The sequence below is a fragment of the Cherax quadricarinatus genome, chromosome 83 (genome assembly GCF_038502225.1).
Source record: "Cherax quadricarinatus isolate ZL_2023a chromosome 83, ASM3850222v1, whole genome shotgun sequence".
NCBI lineage: Eukaryota > Metazoa > Arthropoda > Malacostraca > Decapoda > Parastacidae > Cherax > Cherax quadricarinatus.
The window spans coordinates 3,594,444-3,617,681 of NC_091374.1; the positions used below are offsets into that span (position 1 = coordinate 3,594,444).

Consider the following 23,238-nt stretch of genomic DNA (forward strand, 5'->3'; position numbering starts at 1 on the left):
TATCAGTACAATATGCTTGAAATATCAGTAAAGGGGCGGCTCCTCGCTTAATGACCAATTTGTTTACCGACCTACTCTTAGGAACGGAACTCGGTCTTTAACCCTTAAATGGTCCAAACGTATATATACGTTTTTTCAACATCTGAAAGTATGTAAAAAAATGTAGATCTTCTTCTTTGTTTTACATTTGAAAACGTGTAAAAAAACTTTTACCTACATTTTTTTTTTGTTATATTTAAAAATATGTAAAAAAAGTAGATCTACTTTTGTAGCACTACGAATTTGAACGTCGATCTCTTTGGACCGTTTAAGGGTTAAGCAAGAAGTACCTGTACACTATATTGTTTTTCCAATTTACTAACACACATAATACAGTGTAGGCATGACTCTGGCAAGACAGTGATGGAGTGAATGATGAAAGTGTTTCTCCTTTTTCAGGTCACCCTGCCTTGGTGGGAAAAGGCCGATCTTTTCCTTCTATCAACGTACCAGCCGTATCCCACCGAGGTGGGGTGGCCCAAAATGAAAAACGAAAGTTTCTCCTTTCAAATTTAGTAATATATACAGGAGAAGGGGTTACTAGTCCCTTGCTCCCGGCATTTTAGTCGCCTCTTACGACACGCATGGCTTACGGAGGAAGAATTCTGTTCCACTTCCCCATGGAGATAAGAGGAAATAAACAAGAACAAGAACTAGAAAGAAAATAGAAGAAAACCCAGAGGGGTATGTACATATATCCTTGTACATGTATGTGTAGTGTGACCTAAGTGTAAGTAGAAGTAGCAAGATGTACCTGAAATCTTGCATGTTTAAGAGACAGAAAAAAGGACACCAGCAATCCTACCATCATGTAAAACAATTACAGGCTTTTGTTTTACACTCACTTGGCAGGACGGAAAAGGCCGATATGTTAATAAAAAGAATAATAGTATAGTACAGAGTAGATTTTATTTTTTTGCCACATTGGCTGTTTCGGACCAAAGGGTGGTTACCCAAAGACGGAAACACTTTCACCATCACTCATTCGATACCTGCTTTGCCAGAATTGTGCAGACATCTTAATGCAAATATTTTACTGATTCACAAATAACCCACAAATAGGATATTTTGGTCTGACTTGGACCATTCACAAAGTCACACTAACAAAAAGGAGAGAAGGGAGAATATATAGGCCAGCAGACAGGCATGGGACCAGAGAGCTAGTAGGAAAGTAAGAAAAGAGGTAGTGGTAGAGATAGAGGCAGCGGTGGTGGCGGAAGCAGCAGCAACAGTAGCAGTAGTAGTAGTGGAGGTAGTCGAAGACTGATAATTATTGGTGATGAGGATAAACAAATTGTGCTTTCCATAATATTAATGTGGGCTTTTATAATGTTTGGGTGGCAAAACTCAACCTGAGCACCTATGTAAGCTCTACTTACTGCAGTGTATTGCTGAAGAGTTAACTGTTGAACAGGAGTGCGGCGAAGCTGAACAAATTCTTCTTCTGTTAACTTCAAATTTGCAAGAGAGTTTCGTAATTCATCCTGCCTTATGGCCAATCTGAAACAATGATTAAAAACAAACTGTAGTTTTAAATATTGCTTAGTAATGTACTGGAACTGGGAAGTACAGTGCCTGCACTCTAAAGGAGAAGTTAGAGATATCTGCTGTTTGGAGTGACATCTGAACTATAATATCTGGGTGCCTCTGGCAAGACAATGATGGTGTGAATGATGGTGAAAGTGTTTCTTTTTCAGATCACCCTGCCTTGGTGGGAAACGGCCAGCATTTTAAGAAACAAAAATGAATAATGAGGTGGAGGCTTGTATGGAAGACACACAAGTATGAAATATATGTTAGAGAGACACTCTACTTGGAAAGGAACTGTATGACCCTTGTTATAATGCCAAGTGAGTGTAAAGGAGAAGCCTGTAATTGTTTTACATGATGGCAGGATTGAGGGTGTCTTTTTTCTGTCTCATACACATGCAAGATTTAAGGTACATCTTGATACTTCTACTTACACTTAGGTCACCCTACACATACATGTACAAGCATACATATATGTACACACAGCCCTCTGGGTTTTCTTCTATTTTCTTACTAATTCTTGTTCTTGTTTATTTTCTCTTATCTCCATAGGGAAGTGGAACAGAATTCTTTCTCTGTAAGCCATACATGTCATAGGAGGTGACTAACATGCCAGGAGCAAGGGGCTAGTAACCCCTTCTCCTGTATACATTACCAAAATTAAAAAGAGAAACTTTTGTTTTTTCTTTTTAGGCCACCCTGCCTTGGTGGGATATAGCCAGTGCGTTGAAAGAAAGAAGAATATTATAGTGAGGATTTACTAATAAAATGAGTAATGAAAATACCTTTTCTGGTTCTGCTGGAAGACTGCACACTTCTGTGTTAACTGAGCCAACTCTCGTGCAGCTCGCTCTCGAAGTGTGTTCAGCTTCTCTTTTGTAAGGGATAATTCCCCTTCCAATCTTAAAAGAAAAATACAGTAAGCTCTTATAAAGTGGAATAATAATAATGATAATAATAATACATAATACATAATAATAATAATTTATTTTAGCATGATACAATGTTTGTGTAGAGATGGGTGAAACTTAGTTGTGCATACAGAAAGCTCATAGTTATGAGGACCATTTCAGATCTTTCCTCCATAAGCCATGAATGTCATAGAAGCCGACAAAAATGCTGGGAGCATTGGGCTAGTAACCCCTTCTCCTGTATTGATTACTATAAATAAGAAAGTTGTTCTACATTACAATACCCACCAATAACAATACATCGGCACGTGCCTAAGTAGTTGTATTGTAAAACATCAGGAAAGTTGTAGAGAAACTTAAGAAAGCAGAGTAAAGAAAGTTCTCTAAACTGTTTTAACCAATTAGAAAGACTGAGCATAAAATGGTGCAATTTTTTTTTTTTTTTTTGTAAGTGCAGTTGTAAAAGTACATCCAAAGTTGAATTAATAGTATTTCGAAAACCTTTCCATGTGCTAAGTGAATTTTGGATACACTTTTTCAATCACACTTACAAAAGAAAACACTATGTATAGGAGTTTTATAAGATAGCTGACTGAATTTAATTATTTCTTGAACAGTACATAAAATTTAATGAAAAATTAAGTCTCCAATATATTTTAGTTTAAAAAATGAATTACATTATAGTAGAAAAAGAATAAAAAGGCATAATACCGTGAGTAGAACAATACACAAATAACCCGCACATAAGAGAATGAAACTTGTGACAACATTTCAGTCCAACTTGGATCATTGACTAATTAATGTTAGATCAAAATGTCATCATTTTGACCTGACATTGATTCTCCTGTGTGCGGGTTATTTGTGCGTACTACAGTACTCATTTGTTCTCAGTATAAACTTGTGCATTTTTTCTTTGAAAATTATGATTCAAAAGTAGGCTTGTAATAAATATGTGCTACCGGTTGACTTGTATCTGCTTGGAGCTAATCTGGTCATCCTTCTGAGAGACAGCCTTAGCAATGGCTGCTTCATGCTCTCTAGCAAAGGCTGCCAGTTGAGCATCTTTGCTTTGTAGTTCCAACTTTTGTTTCTGCACAATGCGCTGAAGCTCTGCCCTCTCCGAGGCCAAATTCTGAAGCTCTCGAGCATGTCTGTAAAAAAGAACTGATTAAGTTTACACATTTTTAATATAGTAATTCTTTCAACGTGTGTAAAACACTATCACTAATGACCTCTTATGTGGTCATAAGTGATACTCGGTAAGCACATGATGTAATTTTTAAGGTAAAATACATAAATTAACACACTTTTAATTGAAACTACTGCTACAACTGCAGGTTATGGGAAAAATTAACCCAAATTATATTTTATTTCAAGTAACGAACCTTAACTGTTTTTATAATTATTTTTATGCATAAAATCCTTTGAATTACTGAGCAAGTATGGTCAGAGTATTTCAGTTTGCTTTCCTGCCTTACTATACAGTTTTATGTTTCTTTAATAAAAGTCTGTCAATTTAACCTTCAGCTTTCACATACTAACTTAGTTTTATGCACGGTTTTTATTTAGCAATCAAAAAATATTAATTAATTTTTGCTAAACCAATTTGTTAAAGAAACCACCTCCAGGCCTGGTCATGGACCAGGGTGTTGGGGGTCATGACCCCAGAACACCCTCCAAGTACACCCTCCAGGTATACTTGGAGGGTGTACCTGGAATTATGCACCTATTAATTAACAAAGAGGCAGAGAAAGAAGAGGATATTGTCAAAGTACTCAGAAAGAAAATGCCACCTATTCTAAAATCATACGTGGTGCTTATAAAATTAACAGCAATAAAAATTTGTCTTCATACTCTCATTTGCCCATAATTATCTGTTGACCAACATTTCTATTAGCCACAGTATGGACAGGAAGCCTAATACTTGGGCACATTTGCCATCATTTTGCCTACAGTGATTACAGCCTATACTCACTTAGTGATGTACTCATTTACTGACAACTTGAACTTACAATGGGCTGTCTGACCAGTATGCATACTTAAATAATGTATATTGGAGTTGATTTCCTCTATTCTGTTTATTACAATATACAGTACACTACTGTAAAAACATTTAAAAATATACTAAAATGTTATAAATGGTGCAAAGGTGACATTAAAACAATATCAAAGAAGGCTGACATAAACCCACTACCATTACAGTATGCTCCTTGCTTAGCGACAAATTCATTTACTGACATGGCCTTAGGAGCGGAACTCTGTCGTTAAGTGAGGAGAGGCTGTACTGTTTCTGGTGAATTTTGAATTGTAACATTTTTTTATATTCAACATATTATTGCTGTACAGCACATTCTTGGAGAAGCACTAAACCCACTGGATCATACGACACATGGGAAATGGGCAGTAATCAGGTTTGTTTTAATAAAGGGATTGAAATCTTCAAGTCCTTAGATCAAGAACCTTTCACTGGCACCAAGGCACTCCAACCCTTGAAAATTTATGGATAAACAGCTTTGGCATGTACACTGTTCCACTGATTTATTATTACAGTATCACAAATTTGTACAGCTGTCTACCATAAATCACACAGTATAATATATATCATCAAGAGTTAAATCTGTGTGGGCCATTTGGAGCAATCTTTTTCTTTATTTATTCTGACCTGTGACTTGGTTGGCATTGCTCTTGCCTCACACACTGAGTGTCCATGATTCAATTCCTGACATGGGTGGAATTATTGGGTGTGTTTCCTTACACCTGCTATCCTTGTTTACCTAGTAGTAAGTAGGTATCTGGGCATTAGTTGGCTGGTATGAGTGGCATCCTGGGAAACAGGATTGAAGGCCCACAATGGAAATCAGACAGACAGTCCTCGATGATGCACTGACTTTCTTGGGTTATCCTGGGTGGCTAACCCTCTGGAGAGTTTACCTGGAGAGAGTTTCGGGGGTCAACGCCCCCGCAGCCCGGTCTGTGACCAGGCCTCCTGGTGGATCAGCGCCTGATCAACCAGGCTGTTGCTGCTGGCTGCACGCAAACCAACGTACGAGCCACAGCCCGGCTGATCAGGAACTGACTTCAGGTGCTTGTCCAGTGCCAGCTTGAAGACTGCCAGGGGTCTGTTGGTAATCCCCCTTATGTGTGCTGGGAGGCAGTTGAACAGTCTTGGGCCCCTGACACTTATTGTATGGTCTCTTAACGTGCTAGTGACACCCCTGCTTTTCATTGGGGGGATGGTGCATCGTCTGCCAAGTCTTTTGCTTTCGTAGTGAGTGATTTTCGTGTGCAAGTTCGGTACTAGTCCCTCTAGGATTTTCCAGGTGTATATAATCATGTATCTCTCCCTCCTGCGTTCCAGGGAATACAGGTTTAGAAACCTCAAGCGCTCCCAGTAATTGAGGTGTTTTATCTCCGTTATGTGCGCCGTGAAAGTTCTCTGTACATTTTCTAGGTCGGCAATTTCACCTGCCTTGAAAGGTGCTGTTAGAGTGCAGCAATATTCCAGCCTAGATAGAACAAGTGACCTGAAGAGTGTCATCATGGGCTTGGCCTCCCTAGTTTTGAAGGTTCTCATTATCCATCCTGTCATTTTTCTAGCAGATGCGATTGATACAATGTTATGGTCCTTGAAGGTGAGATCCTCCGACATAATCACTCCCAGGTCTTTGACGTTGGTGTTTCGCTCTATTTTGTGGCCAGAATTTGTTTTGTACTCTGATGAAGATTTAATTTCCTCATGTTTACCATATCTGAGTAATTGAAATTTCTCATCGTTGAACCTCATATTGTTTTCTGCAGCCCACTGAAAGATTTGGTTGATGTCCGCCTGGAGCCTTGCACTGTCTGCAATGGAAGACACTGTCATGCAGATTCGTGTGTCATCTGCAAAGGAAGACACGGTGCTGTGGCTGACATCCTTGTCTATGTCGGATATGAGGATGAGGAACAAGATGGGAGCTAGTACTGTGCCTTGTGGAACAGAGCTTTTCACCGTAGCTGCCTCGGACTTTACTCTGTTGACGACTACTCTCTGTGTTCTGTTAGTGAGGAAATTATAGATCCATCGACCGACTTTTCCTGTTATTCCTTTAGTGCGCATTTTGTGCGCTATTATGCCATGGTCACACTTGTCGAAGGCTTTTGCAAAGTCTGTATATATTACATCTGCATTCTTTTTGTCTTCTAGTGCATTTAGGACCTTGTCGTAGTGATCCAGTAGTTGAGACAGACAGGAGCGACCTGTTCTAAACCCATGTTGCCCTGGGTTGTGTAACTGATGGGTTTCTAGATGGGTGGTGATCTTGCTTCTTAGGACCCTTTCAAAGATTTTTATGATATGGGATGTTAGTGCTATTGGTCTGTAGTTCTTTGCTGTTGCTTTACTGCCCCCTTTGTGGAGTGGGGCTATGTCTGTTGTTTTTAGTAACTGAGGGACAACCCCCGTGTCCATGCTCCCTCTCCATAGGATGGAAAAGGCTCGTGATAGGGGCTTCTTGCAGTTCTTGATGAACATAGAGTTCCATGAGTCTGGCCCTCTGGGTTAAAATTCCAAACAAATCTTATCTTAACCTTGGGAAGTGCTAAACCCATAAGACATACAGTGCCTGTTTAATGGGAGGTATTCAGGTTAAATCCAAGGAAGGGGAGGATAAGTCCAACTGTTTGGATCAACAGTGTTAGGCAAACAAGTTTTATTCAAAGAAGAGGTGATAGCTCAAGGTTCTTGGTTAACTAGTCGTTCACCAACGTCAGCATACACTCGTTGTACAGGCAGGCCCCACTCTACAGCCCTTCAATCATGGCATTTTGCTACAACAGCAGTTTTCAATTATACCATTTTTCATTTATTCACACTTCTACAATAAATATATTCATCACTCACTATAAGCTAAGGACAAAAATATTTTAAGGTAAGTAGTGTGTGTGTACTGCATATGTATTTTTTAGGCCTAATTCTATTTCTCACTTAATATATAATAATGCAAAAATGTTATCAGGCTTTTATATGTATTTGAAAGTGAAAAAAAGGCCATGTTTCACTTTACAGTGATTTTCCCTTTACAGTGATTTTCACTTTACAGCAGTAGCCCAGAACCTAACCTGTTGTATAAGCGAGAGAAATTTATAACCAGTGTACCTTCTGCTTGCAGCATGTCCATCTTCACTCTCGCCATCACTGGTCACCGTCAGATCTGTTGGTACGGACACTTCAGCACTCGCCTCTCCAGACATCATTCATGAGGCTTCCATAATGACCCTGAAGAAGAGTTTCTGTCAGTTCAGAAATTAATTTATAGCCAAACTATTGATTGTACTCACTGTCAAATAATGTGGATTCTGTATTCGATATAATAAACTAATAGGGACTGTCCAAGTGTCCATTAAATCTGAACAATGTTGCAAAACAAAATAAAAATTAGTCCTCCACTGTACAAACCAAAGTAAACTGAGCACACAATTTACAATTATATTATAATAAACACTGAAAATAAAGGACTTAAAAATATAATTTACCTAGTGGATTTTTGCCCATTATGATTTTTATATTGAAAGTTTAATGCATTTTTTCCTTTTATTATTATTATTATTATTATTATTATTATTATTATTATTCTATTACAGTGGTACCCTGAGTTTTTTACAGCTCCCAACTCGAACAATTATGTAAGTGTATTACTGTAAGTGCTTTTGCAAGTGTATATTTGGGGGAACAAATTCGTTCAGTAATGGCACTCGAACAGCCTTCTCGAATGAATTATGGCCGAAACTCGGAGTACCACTGTATATATATTTTTTAAACACATTGGCTGTCTCCCACCAAGACAGGGTGACCCCAAAAAAGAAGAAACGAAAGTTTTTCTTCTCTTTTAATTAGGAATTTACACAGAAGAAGGGGTTACCAGCCCCTCGCTCCCATCATTTTAGTTGCCTTTTACAATGCACATGGCTTGTGGAGGAAGCCATGTACAGTGGTACCCCAAGTTTCGAACTTTCTTCGTTTCAGAATGCTGTTTGAATGCCGTTACCGAATGAATTTGTTCCCATGAGGAATAATGTAAATTAGATTAGTCCGCTTCAGACCCCCAAAAATACACTTACAAAAGCACTTACAATAATACACTTACATAATTGGTCGATTTGGGAGCTGTTCAAAACTCGGGGTACTACTGTATATTATTACATATTATTTGTTATTAGGGAATAGAGTTAATTAGGTTTAATCCAGGAAGGAAAAGGCAGCTCCAGCTGCTTGGATCAAAAGTTCTTCAAAAGTACCAAGGCATGCACTTTGAATGTACTCATAATATAGATAATATTCAACACAATTTGTTGCAACGTACTAATTCTTAACTTCTTACTGCAGTATTTAGGTCATTTAAAGACAAATTACAGTATACAGTGACAAGTTCAGACCAGGAGAGTTTCAGACTTAGACACTTTGGTTCAAAAATTTGGATTTCATCAATCAGATTTTCTTTCTACCACAGTATTACAATTTATTCTACACTGGATATATAGAATTCAAAACTTTATTATCACCCTAAAACACTGCATCTGATTTTTGGGTTATCCTAGGTAATTTACATTATGTGTGATAATTGTGCTTATACGTACCTGTGTCTAAATAAACTTAATGACTTACTTATTTGCTTTTTAATTACAATAATTAAGAGAGCATACGTATTATGGACAATTACTGGGAGCGCTTGAAGTTCCTGAACCTGTATTCCCTGGAACGCAGGAGGGAGAGATACATGATTATATACACCTGGAAAATCCTAGAGGGACTAGTACCGAACTTGCACACGAAAATCACTCACTACGAAAGCAAACGACTTGGCAGACGATGCAACATCCCCCCAATGAAAAGCAGGGGTGTCACTAGCACGTTAAGAGACCATACAATAAGTGTCAGGGGCCCGAGACTGTTCAACTGCCTCCCAGCATACATAAGGGGGATTACCAACAGACCCCTGGCAGTCTTCAAGCTGGCACTGGACAAGCACCTAAAGTCAGTTCCTGACCAGCCGGGCTGTGGCTCGTACGTTGGTTTGCATGCAGCCAGCAGTAACAGCCTGGTTGATCAGGCTCTGATCCACCAGGAGGCCTGATCACAGACCGGGCCGCGGGGGCGTTGACCCCCGGAACTCTCTCCAGGTATGTATTTAACCTAATAAAAGTTTGCTTTATTTTATAATTTAAGATCTACATATATGCACAAAATAATTTATTGCTATTATCAGGAAGAGCTAAACCCATAGGGAAAATAAAAGGAAAATTAGGTTAAGTAAATTATTTAGGTACAAGTGCACATAAATACAGTTACACAAATTATCATACATAGTAACATAAGTGTTAAATTACTTAGGACTTGAGGGAGAGAGATGTCCAGTTCCTTGCATCAAGAGCTCCTGCCTAACATCAAGGCAATTTCCTTCAAGGGATGAACAAGATATACCAAAATATTCTGGCTTACCACAAGTTATACTCAATCCCAGAATCAAAATTGTAAAGTAAATGAAACAGTCTGGCGAGTAATTTAGTAAGATGATTTAGGTACAGGTACACACAAGTATAATTATCATACATAATATAAATTACCCACCAGGATAACCAAAAAAAGTCAAAGTGACTTATTTCCATTGTGGTCCTTTTATTACCTTATCAATAATATTACATTAATATAAAAGATCAAATGTGGCAGATAAGAAATTATATAAACATGACACATAAAAGAAATTATATAAAATACTGATTAAAAGATGGAATGAGTTGGCTACAAGAAATATGACAATATATCTCAGCGAATAAGAAAAAAAATATCATTATTAAGCCCTTAAACGTTAAAACAATGTTTCCAAGACCACTGTTACCTTAATTACTAACAAACCACACCATTATAAAACATTAATAAAGCGGGTTTCCCATTACTGTATTAAATAGATTTAAAAAATGAAAATAGAGTTGTTGTTGGGGTTGTTAAGAGCCACCAAAGTTACACTTTTGTCCTGCCTCCCAAGACAAGAATAATATGCTGCCCATTATTATAGTCATAACTCAACGCTAAACCCACAAGGGTCATATAGAATATGTTGCCAAGAACTGTGGAAATTGTAAATGAAACAAATTTTCCCCCACGAAGAGGAACAAATGTAAAGAGTACCCAGTTATATTGGGGTTCGATTCCCGGCGAGGGTACGAACACTGGACGTGTTTCCTTACACTGGTTTTCTGTTAGTTAGTTTAATATCTTTATTATGCACCCCATACCCATCCTGTGGGCGGTAGTCACCCCATACCCATCCTGTGGGCGGTAGTCACCACATACCCATCCTGTAGACGGTAGTCACCACATACCCATCCTGTGGGCGGTAGTCACCCCATACCCATCCTGTGGGCGGTAGTCACCCCATACCCATCCTGTGGGCGGTAGTCACCCCATACCCATCCTGTGGGCGGTAGTCACCCCATACCCTACCCATGGCCCGGTGGCCTGGTGGCTAAAGCTCCCGCTTCACACACGGAGGGCCTGGGTTCGATTCCCGGCGGGTAGAAACATTCCGACACGTTTCCTTACACCTGTTGTCCTGTTCACCTAGCAGCAAATAGGTACCTGGGTGTTAGTCAACTGGTGTGGGTCGCATCCTGGGGGACAAGATTAAGGACCCCAATGGAAATAAGTTAGACAGTCCTCGATGACGCACTGACTTTCTTGGGTTATCCTGGGTGGCTAACCCTCCGGGGTTAAAAATCCGAACGAAATCTTATCTTATCTTATCTTACCCAGCCTGTGGGCGGTAGTCACCCCATACCCATCCTGTGGGTGGTAGTCAATAGATTTGTAGATGAATGGTTCAGAGAACCGACATGTTGATAAATTAGACACATGTGCAACTCTTGGGTATCTTTATTCAAGATTGATGGACTGAACACATCGACTCAAGGTTGAGGGACTGATTACCTCATTCTCCTCCTGTTCTTCAAGTTTCTCCTACGTATGGACTGATGAAGCCACTGTGTGGCGAAACGTTTCCTCAATAAAGATACCCAAGAGTTGCACATGTGTCTAATTTATCATCAGTCAAAAGATTACAGAGGTACATAATAGGTCCAGGGACTGGACTCCAAAGTTATGATAGCTGAACATGTTACAAAGGTAATGAACTCCTGGTAGATCTGGTCACAATCATGACAAGTTACAAAGGTTTTTTATGTTCATCCATCAGTACAATAGGTACCTGGGTGTTAGTGGACTGATGTGGGTCGCATCCTGGGACATAATTGACCTAATTTTCTGGATATGCTCTGTATAACAAACAGCTTTCTATATAGTAGTATTTCATTGATGTCAGCTATGGTCTGTATATCTTGTACATGTACTGGTAGTGAATAAAATATTATTATTATTATTATGATCATCATCATCATCATCATCATCATCATCATCATCACCATCACCATCACCATCATCATCATCATCATCATCATCATCATCATCATCATCACCATCACCATCACCATCATCATCATCATCATCATCATCATCATCATCATCATCATCATCATCACCATCACCATCATCATCATCATCATCACCATCATCATCATCATCATCACCATTTATTTATTTATTTATTTATTTATTTAAAAATTTGTGCACACATACAGAGGTACAAAAAATACAGAAAAGAGCAGTATGCCAAAGCCACTTATACTATGCATAGCATTACGGGCTGGCTTAAAATTAACTTAAGATGAACTAAGCAATGATGACATCGGTGATAAAACTTTAATGTAAACAGATTACTATAAAGCACAAGTGAGTATTACAAAGACAGGTCATATGGTTGTATGCATTGTTGTACATTCAGTAGAATGGAGTATTCTGTTAGGTAGTGTATTTAAAAAATAATAAAGTTAGATTGGGTTTTAGGTTTAACATTTATGTGATATAATTGTGAGAAACATTTAAGATATACAATTTATAAGGTTCAGTTATTCAGTATTTATTTGGTTTTGGGTGAGTAAGTGATCTTTGAGAAGAGACTTGAATTTATAAACAGGTAGTGTTTCTTTTATATTTACAGGTAGTGAGTTCCAGATTTTAGGGCCTTTTATGTGCATTGAGTTTTTGCATAGTGTGAGATGGACACGAGGAACATCAAAGAGTGATCTGTGCCTTGTGTTAAGGTCATGTGTTCTGTTGAGGTTGGCAAGGAGATGTTTGAGGGGAGGGTTAATATCAGAGTTAAGTGTTCTATGTATGTAATAGGTGCAGTAATAAGTATGAATGTTTTGTATGGTGAATAGGTTTAGTGTATTGAATATTGGTGGAGTGTGCTGCCTATAGTGAGAATTTGTTATCATTCTAACTGCAGCCTTTTGTTGGGTAATTAGTGGTCTGAGATGGTTACTTGTTGTTGAGCCCCATGCACAAATTCCATAGGTGAGATAGGGGTAAATAAGAGAGTGATATAGGGCCAGGAGGGCTGACTGTGGAGCATAGTACCGTATCTTCGATAGTATGCCTACAGTCTTGGAAATTTTCTTAGAAATTTGTTGTATATGTGTATGAAATTTGAGTCTATTATCAAGGTGGATTCCTAAGAATTTTCCCTCTGTTAGCTTTGTGATAGGTGATCCGTTTATCATTATGTTAAGAGGGACATCTGTAGCTCTGTTACCAAACTGAATGAAGTAGGTTTTGTCAATGTTTAGTGTAAGTTTGTTAGTCCTCATCACCATCACCATCATCATCATCATCATCATCATCATCATCATCATCATCATCATCATCATCACCATCATCATCATCATCATCATCACCATCATCATCATCATCATCATTGTAGCATAATAGATGGACTCACCGTGTGAAGCTAGAACTATTGCCACCAGGCAACTGGTCATTCTAATTACTATTGTACATTAGAAATGGTGACAATAGTAGCAGTAGTGATAACATGAACACAAATATGACTCTTGTTATAGTAATAACAATATATTTGATTGACAATTTTAGGTGTAATAAGTACATAGTGAGACTACGCCCATCTATAATATACTTTACATGGTTATGTAAAGAGCTGTTGTTACTGAACACACCCTTAACACACGATGGTTTTCCTGTCTTATTCCTGTGTGGTGGGGCCAGGAGCTGAGTCTCGACCCATGCAACCACAATTAGGTGAGTACACACACACACACACTTCAGTCATAGAGTTGTCAGGAAGTGAAAGTCTAGCAAGTGATGTAGTGGAGGCAGGAACCATACATAGCTTTAAGACGAGGTATGACAAAGCTCAGGGAGCAGAAAGAGGACCTAGTAGCGATCAGTGAAGAGGCGGGGCCAGGAGCTGAGTCTCGGCCCCTGCAACCACAATTACGTGAGTAGAATTAGGAGAGTACACACACACACAGGATAGGTATGTAGTGAATCCCACACACATAATGGGTTTGTGGTCACTGCCACACACACAGGATGGGTAAGGGGTGCCTACCACACACACAGGATGGGTAAGGGGTGCCTACCACACACACAGGATGGGTAAGGGGTGCCTACCACACACACAGGATGGGTAAGGGGTGCCTACCACACACACAGGATGGGTAAGGGGTGCCTACCACACACACAGGATTATTAAGGGGTGCCTACCACACACACAGGATAAGTAAGGGGTGCCTACCACACACAGGATGGGTAAGAGGTGCCTACCACACACAGGATGGGTAAGGGGTGCCTACCACACACAGGATGGGTAAGGGGTGCCTACCACACACACAGGATGGGTAAGGGGTGCCTACCACACACACAGGATGGGTAAGGGGTGCCTACCACACACACAGGATGGGTAAGGGGTGCCTACCACACACACAGGATGGGTAAGGGGTGCCTACCACACACACAGGATTATTAAGGGGTGCCTACCACACACACAGGATTATTAAGGGGTGCCTACCACACACAGGATGGGTAAGGGGTGCCTACCACACACAGGATGGGTAAGGGGTGCCTACCACACACAGGATGGGTAAGGGGTGCCTTCCACACACACAGGATAAGTAAGGGGTGCCTACCACACATACAGGATAAGTAAGGGGTGCCTACCACACACAGGATAAGTAAGGGGTGCCTACCACACACACAGGATAAGTAAGGGGTGCCTACCACACACACAGTATAAGTAAGAGGTGCCTACCACACACCACAGGTAGTGGCTATCACCTATGCTGTGGTAGTCAATAAAAAAAAATTAGTCGCATAATGGGTAGAGACTAGAATCCAAATTAAATCTATAAATGAAGAAAGAGATCTTTTACAACAGTTTTCCCCCAGTTAAATAAATACACCTCGAATAACTAAACCATTATTGTGAGAAGCAACGCAGAAATAACGAGGAAAATAAGGTTAATACTCTGAAAATGCTAAGAAATCAACATTGGGAAACCACAAGCTCGTTATTTACGACTCTGAGCGGGTTCAACCCTTCTCAAGGATTTGTGGGGAGGATTCCTTGATATTAGCAAAGGGCTCTTGATTTCAGGAATTGGAGCTATCCTCCCCTTGGATCATACCTAGTTATTTGTCACTCTACTGGCGCTGTATGACAAAAACGGGTTTAGGGCTTTCCAATTAAATATGCTGCTAATATTACTACTATTATTATCACTAGTATTATGTCTACAACTACTGTTGATGTTACAATTACTGCTACTACTACTACTACTACTACTACTACTACTACTACTACTACTACTACTACTACTACTACTACTACTACTACTACTGCTGCTGCTACTACTGCTACTACTACTACTACTACTACTACTACTACTACTACTACTGCTACTACTACTACTACTGCTACTACTGCTACTACTACTACTACTACTACTACTACTACTACTGCTACTACTGCTACTACTGCTACTACTGCTACTACTACTACTACTACTACTACTACTACTACTACTACTGCTACTGCTACTACTGCTACTACTGCTACTACTGCTACTACTACTACTACTGCTACTACTACTACTACTACTACTACTGCTACTACTGCTACTACTACTACTACTGCTACTACTACTGCTACTACTACTACTACTACTACTACTACTACTACTACTAATAATAATAATAATAATAATAATAATAATAATAATAATAATAATAGGAAGTGTTGGACAATATCATCAGAGTTGTTGAAAATTAAGGCTACAAAATTCAAGGAAAAATGATGCATTGTAGGTGCCATATGTGGGTACAATGTTACCACCACTAGTACCACTACCACCAGTACCACCACTAGTACCACTACCACCAGTACCACCACTAGTACCACTACCACCAGTACCACCACTAGTACCACTACCACCAGTACCACCACTAGTACCACTACCACCACTAGTACCACTACCACCAGTACCACCACTAGTACCACTACCACCAGTACCACCACTAGTACCACTACCACCAGTACCACCACTAGTACCACTACCACCAGTACCACCACTAGTACCACTACCACCAGTACCACCACTAGTACCACTACCACCAGTACCACCACTAGAACCACTACCACCAGTACCACCACTAGTACCACTACCACCAGTACCACCACTAGTACCACTACCACCAGTACCACCACTAGTACCACTACCACCAGTACCACCACTAGTACCACTACCACCAGTACCACCACTAGTACCACTACCACCAGTACCACCACTAGTACCACTACCACCAGTACCACCACTAGTACCACTACCACCAGTACCACCACTAGTACCACTACCACCAGTACCACCACTAGTACCACTACCACCAGTACCACCACTAGTACCACTACCACCAGTACCACCACTAGTACCACTACCACCAGTACCACCACTAGTACCACTACCACCAGTACCACCACTAGTACCACTACCACCAGTACCACCACTAGTACCACTACCACCAGTACCACCACTAGTACCACTACCACCAGTACCACCACTAGTACCACTACCACCAGTACCACCAGTACCACCAGTACCACCAGTACCACCACTAGTACCACTACCACCATTACCACTAGTACCACTACCACCAGTATCACCACCACCATCACCATCACACACCACCGTCACAACACCACCGTCACCACCACCACCGTCACCACCACCACCACCGTCACCACCACCACACACCACCAGTACCACCACTAGTACCACTACCACCAGTACCACCACTAGTACCACTACCACCAGTACCACCACTAGTACCACTACCACCAGTACCACCACTAGTACCACTACCACCAGTACCACCACTAGTACCACTACCACCAGTGCCACCACTAGTACCACTACCACCAGTACCGCCACTAGTACCACTACCACCAGTACCACCACTAGTACCACTACCACCAGTACCACCAGTACCACCACTAGTACCACTACCACCATTACCACTAGTACCACTACCACCAGTATCACCACCACCATCACCATCACACACCACCGTCACCAACACCACCGTCACCACCACCACCATCACCACCACCACCACCGTCACCACCACCACACACCACCATCACCACCACCACCACCGTCACCACCACCACACACCACCGTCACCACCACCACCACCGTCACCACCACCACCGTCACCACCACCACACACCACCATCACCACCACCACCACCGTCACCAACACCACACACCACCGTCACCACCACCACCGTCACCACCACCGTCACCACCACCGTCACCACCACCGTCACCACCACCGTCACCACCACCGTCACCACCACCACAAACCATCACCACCACCGTCACCACCACCGCCACCACCACCACAAACCACCATCACCACCACCGTCACCACCACCGCCACCACCACCACAAACCACCATCACCACCACCGCCACCACCACCACAAACCACCATCACCACCACCGTCACCACCACCACACACCACCACCACCACCATCCCCTGTACATAGTTCTCAGTAATTTACGTCATAGTTATTTAACAAACAACGTTAAGAAATATTCCCAACTACCCCAAGGAAAACGTGTCACACCTGCCAGATAATGTGGCTGATGTCGCTGAAGGGATCTTGATAGAAGGAATTGGAGTTATTTTCCTCTTCCTCGGACCAAACTTAAACCCCATTCCCCAGGCACTATGGTCTGGTCCCAGACCGGGTTGATCAAGACCTAACTTGAGGACCTCACCGTCTTCCCTGTCTGTTCATAGTAGTTCCCCCTCATGACCCCTTTATGTTTAGTGCTTCCCAGGTATATAATAGAAATGTGGATGGTGTATATGGCAAGGAGGTGACGTCAGAGGTCACATGACCAGCAGGGAAGAGTTGGTATCATGGCGGGAGAGACTCAAACATCCACAGTTATGCTAGTATTACTTGACTACTCGTGGTGTTGAGGCTGAGACGCAGGAGCCTCCATCACCTGGCTACCCTACACTTACCAGTCAAGCTACTCTATATGTACTCACAAGTGACTCAACCTGCACACACTCACAAGTGACTCAACCTGCACACACTCACAAGTGACTCAACCTGTACACACTCACGAGTAACTCAACCTGTACACACTCACGAGTAACTCAACCTGTACACACTCACGAGTAACTCAACCTGTACACACACGAGTAACTCAACCTGCACACACTCACGAGTAACTCAACCTGCACACACTCACGAGTAACTCAACCTGTACACACTCACGAGTAACTGTACACACTCACGAGTAACTCGACCTGTACACACTCACGAGTAACTCAACCTGTACACACTCACGAGTAACTCAACCTGTACACACTCACGAGTAACTCAACCTGTACACACTCACGAGTAACTCAACCTGTACACACACGAGTAACTCAACCTGCACACACTCACGAGTAACTCAACCTGCACACACTCACGAGTAACTCAACCTGTACACACTCACGAGTAACTGTACACACTCACGAGTAACTCGACCTGTACACACTCACGAGTAACTCAACCTGTACACACTCACGAGTAACTCAACCTGTACACACTCACAAGTGACTCAACCTGCACACACACACGAGTAACTCAACCTGTACACACTCACGAATAACTCAACCTGTACACACTCACGAGTAACTCAACCTGCACACACTCACGAGTAACTCAACCTGTACACACTCACGAGTAACTGTACACACTCACGAGTAACTCGACCTGTACACACTCACGAGTAACTCAACCTGTATACACTCACGAGTAACTCAACCTGTACACACTCACGAGTAACTCAACCTGTACACACTCACGAGTAACTCGACCTGTACACACTCACGAGTAACTCGACCTGTACACACTCACCAGTGATTGAAGCTGTACACGAGTGCAAAAAGCTGTACACGCAAGTGAATGAAGCTGTACACACGAGTGACTCAAGCGGTGCACACTAACGAGTGATTGAAGCTATACATACCAACCAGTGATTGAAGCTATACATACCAACCAGTGACTGAAGCTATACATACCAACCAGTGACTGAAGCTATACATACCAACCAGTGACTGAAGCTATACATACCAGTGATTGAAGCTATACATACCAGTGATTGAAGCTATACATACCAGTGATTGAAGCTATACATACTCACCAGTGACAAGCTATACTCACCAGTGACTGAAGCTATACATACCAGTGACTGAAGTTATACATACTCACCAGTGACAAGCTATACTCACCAGTGACTGAAGCTATACATACCAGTGACTGAAGCTATACATACTCACCAGTGACTGAAGCTATACATACTCACCAGTGACTGAAGCTATACATACTCACCAGTGACTGAAGCTATACATACCAGTGACTAAAGTTATACATACTCACCAGTGACGAGCTATACATACTCACCAGTGACTGAAGTTATACATACTCACCAGTGACTGGACCTATACATACTCACCAGTGACTGGAGCTATACATACTCACCAGTGACTGAAGTTATACATACTCACCAGTGACTGAAGTTATACATACTCACCAGTGACTGGAGCTATACATACTCACCAGTGACTGGAGCTATACATACTCACCAGTGACTGAAGTTATACATACTCACCAGTGACTAAAGTTATACATACTCACCAGTGACTGGAGCTATACATACTCACCAGTGACTGAAGTTATACATACTCACCAGTGACTGGAGCTATACATACTCACCAGTGACTGAAGTTATACATACTCACCAGTGACTGAAGTTATACATACTCACCAGTGACTGGAGCTATACATACTCACCAGTGACTGAAGTTATACATACTCACCAGTGACTGAAGTTATACATACTCACCAGTGACTGGAGCTATACATACTCACCAGTGACTGAAGTTATACATACTCACCAGTGAGTAAAACTACACATTCTCAAGAGTACCTAGATATACTCCATACTCAATGTTTTAACTTGACCAAAGTGACCTGGTCTCTCAGCAGGTAAGCAACCCGATGGAAATAAGTTACATTATCTGACTTAACTGGTTTATCCTGGGTGATCCTATGTCTCATTTAGATTGTGCTTTTCCACTTTGATCTCTGTATTACAGGATGGATATAAATAAGCTGGGAAACACGGGCGAGGATTGCATAACTAATCCATTGTATCAGGAATCTTTTTTTCTTATGCAGATAGATTGAGGGCACTGATTCTGCGCTCTCTGGAAACACGTACAATGAAGGGGAGATATAAATGAAATGTACAAATGGACAACTGGAATAAATATAGTAAAGGAGATATAAATAGATTATTGAATATATGTGAATCAGATAGTACTCGCAACACTGGTTTCAAGTCGGTCAATTTTTTTTTTTTTTTTTTTACATTTTGAAAGGAAGTATTGGTTTGGCAGTAAAGTTGATGAATGGAACAAACTCCAAAGTAGCGTCATGTAAAGGGTGGATAGGTATGTGAGTTGGTGCGACTGTGTATAAACTGAACCTGCCTAACATGGGCCAGTAGGCTTCTGCTCCACTGTTCATAACTAGGCTTTGGTTCCTTGATACCTAACTAAACCCTTGCCACTGTTATTTTTAGACACTGGTCACAGTAGTTAGTATTTAAATAAATGTCACCTGGTTTGTGATGTATTATTTATGCGTTACTTAATAATTACAAAGCCTAGAGAGTACTGCAGACTACTTGTATCACTATGAAATGTGTCTCCTAGTATTACTATTAGTAACACTGTTAGTGCTGTACCTGGCTATTAGTAAACTGTTCTGAATGGTGTCATGGTGGTTATTGGAGCTGTAATATAAAGTCAGCTTATACATACTGAGTTTACTTTAATCCCTACTTCAAGGATTCAAGTATTCTTGTCTGGTGGTAAAAAGGTCACATCTGGCCTTTATGACCCTAGTGTAATCAATAAGCCTTAAACCCCATTAACCAACCAGCCGGCCAACTTAGAACCCCTCAACTTTACACATTACCAGAGACATCGACACCATGCCCAGCCCTTCTAGGGTAGGGTAGGTGCCTGAGCCCGAGCCTTTAGCTCATAAGACTGTCATTCCCATTAGCCCCCTTGGGGCGGGGATGGGATGGTAGAGCCAGAGGCCGGTAGCTTGTGGCTAGGCCTGGGGACAGTTGGTCCCAAAGATGAGGAGGTACTTGTGCCTCCTCCCATGGGAGACTTAGGTCTCAGATACTCCCTAAAGAGGGAGCCAAGGCCGGGCCACCACTTGGAAAAGGCCCGGGCCGGGAGAATACCGGCTAATCTTTAATAATAGTAATAATTACCAGAGACGATAGTCTGCTTAGCAGACAGAATAGAGCCTCCGCGGGTTTAACGCTTTATAAATCAATGTTAACATATAAGGAACCTTGACGACCGTCTACTAGACTAGTCCCTGAGATCTGAGCTTCAAGAACAGACTAAAATTAATAATATATCTGTCAGCGGTAGTAGAAACATTCAGAAGGATAGTGTTTCAGCTTACAAATCAAATTTATTTTATTATAGGCATGCAGTGGTGCTAAGTATGTAGTGACCCAGTGTTAGTGGTGCTAGTTTAGCGCTTTCAATAATAATAATAATAGTAATAATAATACCCAAATCTCCCTCTCTCTCTCTCTCTCTCTCTCTCTCTCTCTCTCTCTCTCTCTCTCTCTCTCTCTCTCTATCTCTCTCTATCTATCTCTATCTCTCATGTCAGAGCCACAGCTGTGGCAAAGATGCCCTCCTGCCCTGACTGAATCAACTGTACCCACACGCTAGAACAACAAGCTTGGCATTAACAAGGAAGGCATTCTCTTCGTGGCTAACCAAAAAAAAAAAAAAATACCCACGTATATAACACACACACACACACATACACTTGAGTTATTACGTTGAATAATGTTGCAACGTGCAATAGTTGGCAGCCATAAGGTTTCTGCCGTCCACCAACCCGGACGGACCTTCTTTAAATTAGCACAGCCCATAAACTGGCAGTTTTTTATTACCCTGAGACCGTGTGCTCTGAAATGTTTATAATTGAGTTATAAGTACATACATCACCCGGCCCAGCAGCTATATGCAACATTAAAACAACAACTTTCTTTAAGTTCTATATTTCAGTAATGAGTAACTACATTCAGCTCTTCGTATACAATTATAAAATATATTTAAATATCACTCAATATCACTATATATTAATACACAATATACTGGATGCACTGATCACATATCTTGTGTAAGTAAGTAAGTTTATTCAGGTATACACGAATACAGTTACATAGAATTATCATACATAGCAGCATATGTGTAGAGAACCTAGGATAACCCAAAAAAGTCAGACAGTGACTCATTTCCATTGGGGTCCTTTACTTATTTCCATTGGGGTCCTTTACTTATTTCCATTGGGGTCCTTTACTTATTTCCATTGGGGTCCGCTGTATAGCCCTTGTGGCTTAGCGCTTCTTTTTGATAATAATAATAATAATAATAATCCATTGGGGTCCTTTGACTCTGACTATGACATCCTCAACAGTCAGCCTGCTAGCAAGAATGTTCTTCATGTCCGAATAACAAGGAAAGAATGGTAAAAACAACGAGGTTTACTGTCATAATGTTAGGATATAACCAATTGTGTGGGAAAACTGAAGCTGAATTACTGCGCCAATATTTGACCTTATTATTTATCACATGAACTTACCTAATAGACTGTATAGATGAGTGTAAACTTACCTAATAGACTGTATAGATGAGTGTAAACTTACCTAATAGACTGTATAGATGAGTGTAAACTTACCTAATAGACTGTATAGATGAGTGTAAACTTACCTAATAGACTGTATAGATGAGTGTAAACTTACCTAATAGACTGTATAGATGAGTGTGAACTTATCTAATCGACTGTATAAATGAGTGGAACAAACTCCCAGGTAGTGCCAATGAGACGAGAACTCTGAGTATCTTTCAGTATATGCTGTTATGTGTGATAATTCTATGTAACTGTATTTGTGTATACCTGAATAAACTTACTTACTTACTTACTTACTTAATGGGTGTTGCAGTAATGGACTAGTAAGACAGTGAAAGGATTCTGTCAGATGACCAAAAGCCCCAGTTGTGAGTCATCATATAACTAAGACCCGAGTCAGGAAACACTTGTCCTGTTTCCTGACAAACCTCATATGTTTGGATGTGAGTTAGACCTTCATAGCATGGCCAATAGGCCGACTGCATTATTCTTTCGTTCTTATG

At 41.0% G+C, this 23,238-nt stretch overlaps 2 protein-coding genes across 6 annotated transcripts in view; one reads left to right on the forward strand and one right to left on the reverse strand.

The window, feature by feature from the left end:
* Nucleotides 1-23,238, reverse strand: part of LOC128702137 (progesterone-induced-blocking factor 1) — a 42,586-nt gene that overhangs the window by 5,597 nt on the left and 13,751 nt on the right. The window contains exons 1-5 of one of the 3 annotated variants that reach the window (XM_053796179.2): nt 10,355-10,505; nt 7,618-7,737; nt 3,440-3,631; nt 2,355-2,471; nt 1,419-1,539 (exon numbers count right to left, since the gene is read on the reverse strand). In XM_053796179.2, the coding sequence (XP_053652154.1) occupies nt 1,419-1,539; nt 2,355-2,471; nt 3,440-3,631; nt 7,618-7,715 (528 nt within the window). In that variant the 5' untranslated portion in view covers nt 7,716-7,737; nt 10,355-10,505. Of the gene's footprint in view, nt 1-1,418; nt 1,540-2,354; nt 2,472-3,439; nt 3,632-7,617; nt 7,738-9,845; nt 9,956-10,354; nt 10,506-23,238 lie in introns of those variants that run through there. The other 2 variants (XM_053796180.2, XM_053796181.2) reach the window with 2 other exon arrangements.
* LOC128702138 (uncharacterized) overlaps nt 17,878-23,238 on the forward strand; it is a 79,985-nt gene continuing 74,624 nt past the window's right edge. For 2 of the 3 annotated variants that reach the window (XR_011394322.1, XM_070102726.1), the window contains exon 1: nt 17,878-19,984. The gene's annotated coding sequence lies outside the window, so the exon portion shown is untranslated. The remainder of the gene's footprint in view (nt 19,985-23,238) is intronic. The other variant, XM_070102724.1, reaches the window with a different exon arrangement.